Source organism: Meleagris gallopavo, chromosome 22, assembly GCF_905368555.1.
Source record: "Meleagris gallopavo chromosome 22, MGAL_WU_HG_1.1, whole genome shotgun sequence".
Classification (NCBI taxonomy): Eukaryota; Metazoa; Chordata; class Aves; order Galliformes; family Phasianidae; genus Meleagris; species Meleagris gallopavo.
In genome coordinates this window covers 4,769,244-4,771,939 of record NC_139425.1, presented here as the reverse complement: position 1 = coordinate 4,771,939, position 2,696 = coordinate 4,769,244, and the positions used below count along the sequence as shown (strand labels likewise).

The window sequence follows — 2,696 nt, the reverse complement described above, 5'->3', positions numbered from 1 at the left end:
GCAAGAGAGAATCTGGGGTGGGTGAGAGAGGAAAAGTGCACCTTGAAGCAGGGGACGCCCTGCTCGCACTGCCTATCGCATTCGCCACCACCATGTTTTTTATCTCTCTCTTTCGGCAGATTGTTGGTTCTCGAGGGTCTGTAAATAATAATGCCCATAGTTCTATCTGGCATGCAAAAGTTGCCCAACTATGAATTCTCTATTAGCCAGAGGTATAACCATGAACACTCTAAAAGCATCTGTTGTACAAATCTTAGTGGTCTTTCAAAATCAATATATCAGAATACATTAAAGTTGAAGATCTCTTTCAAGGCAGTGAGAGATTAACACAGAACGGGTCCCTCCAGGATTTATTTCCAGGTTACAGAAAGTTGGGCTGCAGACCAAACACGTGTTTGTTCTTTTTAGGTTAATGGTATTTCTTGTCATGATACTATGTTTGCCTTGTTTCCTTTCTCACACTTACAGTATTGTCAATTGAGGCCTTGATTGAGTTATAATGATTGTATTATTAATATAATCAGTGTTCTATAGCATGGTAGAAGTTGTCGGTATCTTCAGTGACAATCTCAATGTACTGCGTCCCCTTCTAAAGGGCACCGATCCTGCCGCCTGCGTTTCGGTGACAACAGAGCAGCAGCATCTTACTGAAACTCTTGGGCATCTTATTGCGACACAGGCCATTGATCGCTGTGAGCCATCTCTCCCCATAGATATCACTATCCTAAGTGGCCACGGGCAACTGCTGGGTGCACTGACACAGTGCAAAAAGAAAAAGGGGGAGAGACCAGACATAAAGGTGCTGGAACGGCTGTTTATGAGCTTTCAAGGATATGTAAGACATAATCTGTGTTTCCGTTACAGCACTTCAGAACAAAGTGCATGCTTGATAGAATGACTAAGTGTCTCCTTGCCATGGGACCCCAAGAGCTGGATCTCCTGGGTTCCCAGGCAATAGGAAACGCTTCAGCGGGATGGAATCAAACATGCTTTTGGTTCGGACGATCGCACCAGGCCCTTAGTGCTCAAGCAAGTATCCTTAAGCGACTGTGGGACTATGCGGATAACCCTTTTTTCGACACAACAGGATGGACGGTGGTCTCCCCCCATAACGAACAGGAATTCTCGGTATGGGGGGCATATTGCGGTTACAGCAACCAAACCGGGGAAGGAGGTAACCTACGACCGTGGTATGGATATGGAGCAAGCTTTTCCGAAGACGATTCACAGAATCACAGAATCACAGAATCACAGAATTGTAGGGGTTGGAAGGGACCTCTAGAGATCATCGAGACCAACCCCCCTGCCAAAGCAGGTTCCCTACACCAGGTCGCACAGGTAGGCGTTCCCAACATGCGCTGTGGAATAATGACTCGGCTAAGGCCTTACCCCGGGTGTATTTTTAATATGCGGTGACCGAACTTGGGCAGGCATTCCTGCCAATGTCCAAGGAGGACCTTGCTATCTTGGACAGTTAGCACTGTTCGCTCCCCAACATCGTCAGTGGCTTAATGTCGCCTCTGGTCTGCATAAGGCCAGGCAACGGCGGAGTATACGCCGCCTGACACCAGATTGCAACGATAACGTTGATTTATGGTCAGCTACTGCCCGGGTGTTCGCTTCGGCTCTCACACCAGGCGTAGCTGCGGCCCGAGCGTTAAAACAGTTAGAAAACCTAGCATGTTGGTCAGCGAAACAGGCTAACGAGACCACCTTAGTTCTGACATCTATGTTATCTGATATGAATAGTCTTAGGCACGCTTTGCTACAAAATCGCGCGGCAATTGACTTTCTGCTTTTAGCACAAGGGCATGGCTGTGAGGACTTTGAGGGAATGTGTTGCTTTAACCTTTCGGACCATAGTCAGTCCATACATGAACAACTTCAATGGTTAAAGAGACATACGCAAAAGATTCAAATTGACAAAAACCCATTTGATGATTGGCTAAAATCCCTATTTGGAGGACTGTCCCCATGGCTCACAGCATTAATCAAAGAAGGCTTGTGTTGGCTATTGCTTATTCTAGTTGTGCTTTTACACTTTTAGTATATAGTTGTATAATGAGGAGTATTGACAAAGTCACACAGAAAGTTATGCTCGTGCAAAAAGAAAAAGGGGGAATTGTTGGGAAATGGCTGCGAGAGCAGGGCAGACATGAGGCTGTGTACGAGCATAACTAGTGCGGCAGCACAGGGTGCATTCTCATGAGAAAGCATTAGGAGTTAAGGTAGGAGGTACAACATCCTTGGGCAGCCTGTAAACAGCAGGCCTTAAACAGCAGGCCTACATACGCAGCTATGCTCTGTGGATATGTGGGGGGCTGATAAGCGGATGAGGTCAGTGGCAGGGGTGAATGCTGGCTGAGCATTGGTTAAAGCTAGGCAGCCCACCTAGACGCCCACCTTGTGCTCCAATAGTAGGTGAACACATGTGTAGTAGAATCATATATAAACTCTGTGTGTGCAGCAATAAAATGAAGCTTGATCACTCATATTGAGTACTGTCGTGCTTCCCCGCTTGAGAACAATCTGATTAGGACGCTATCCGCGGCACCAGTCTTTGCTGGTTCTTAGTGCCAGTTCGGACACGGTGAATCAGGAGCAGATTTTCTTCTCTTATTTCCATCTTTCTTCTCACAAGCAGTGTGGGGTCACAGCATGCCCAGGGGTCAGAGCCCTTTTGTTTCCATTTTGCA

The 2,696-nt window shown here is 46.8% G+C and overlaps 1 protein-coding gene across 1 annotated transcript; it reads left to right on the top strand.

Annotated features, from left to right (window-relative positions):
• The first annotated feature begins 535 nt into the window (after positions 1–535).
• Positions 536–2,492, top strand: LOC146542949 (syncytin-A-like). Its single transcript, XM_085241851.1, is given in 4 exon segments — positions 536–835; positions 1,088–1,174; positions 1,263–1,386; positions 1,389–2,492. Coding segments are annotated over 4 exon segments (1,170 nt in total). The 3' UTR covers positions 2,048–2,492.
• The last annotated feature ends 204 nt before the right edge of the window (positions 2,493–2,696 follow it).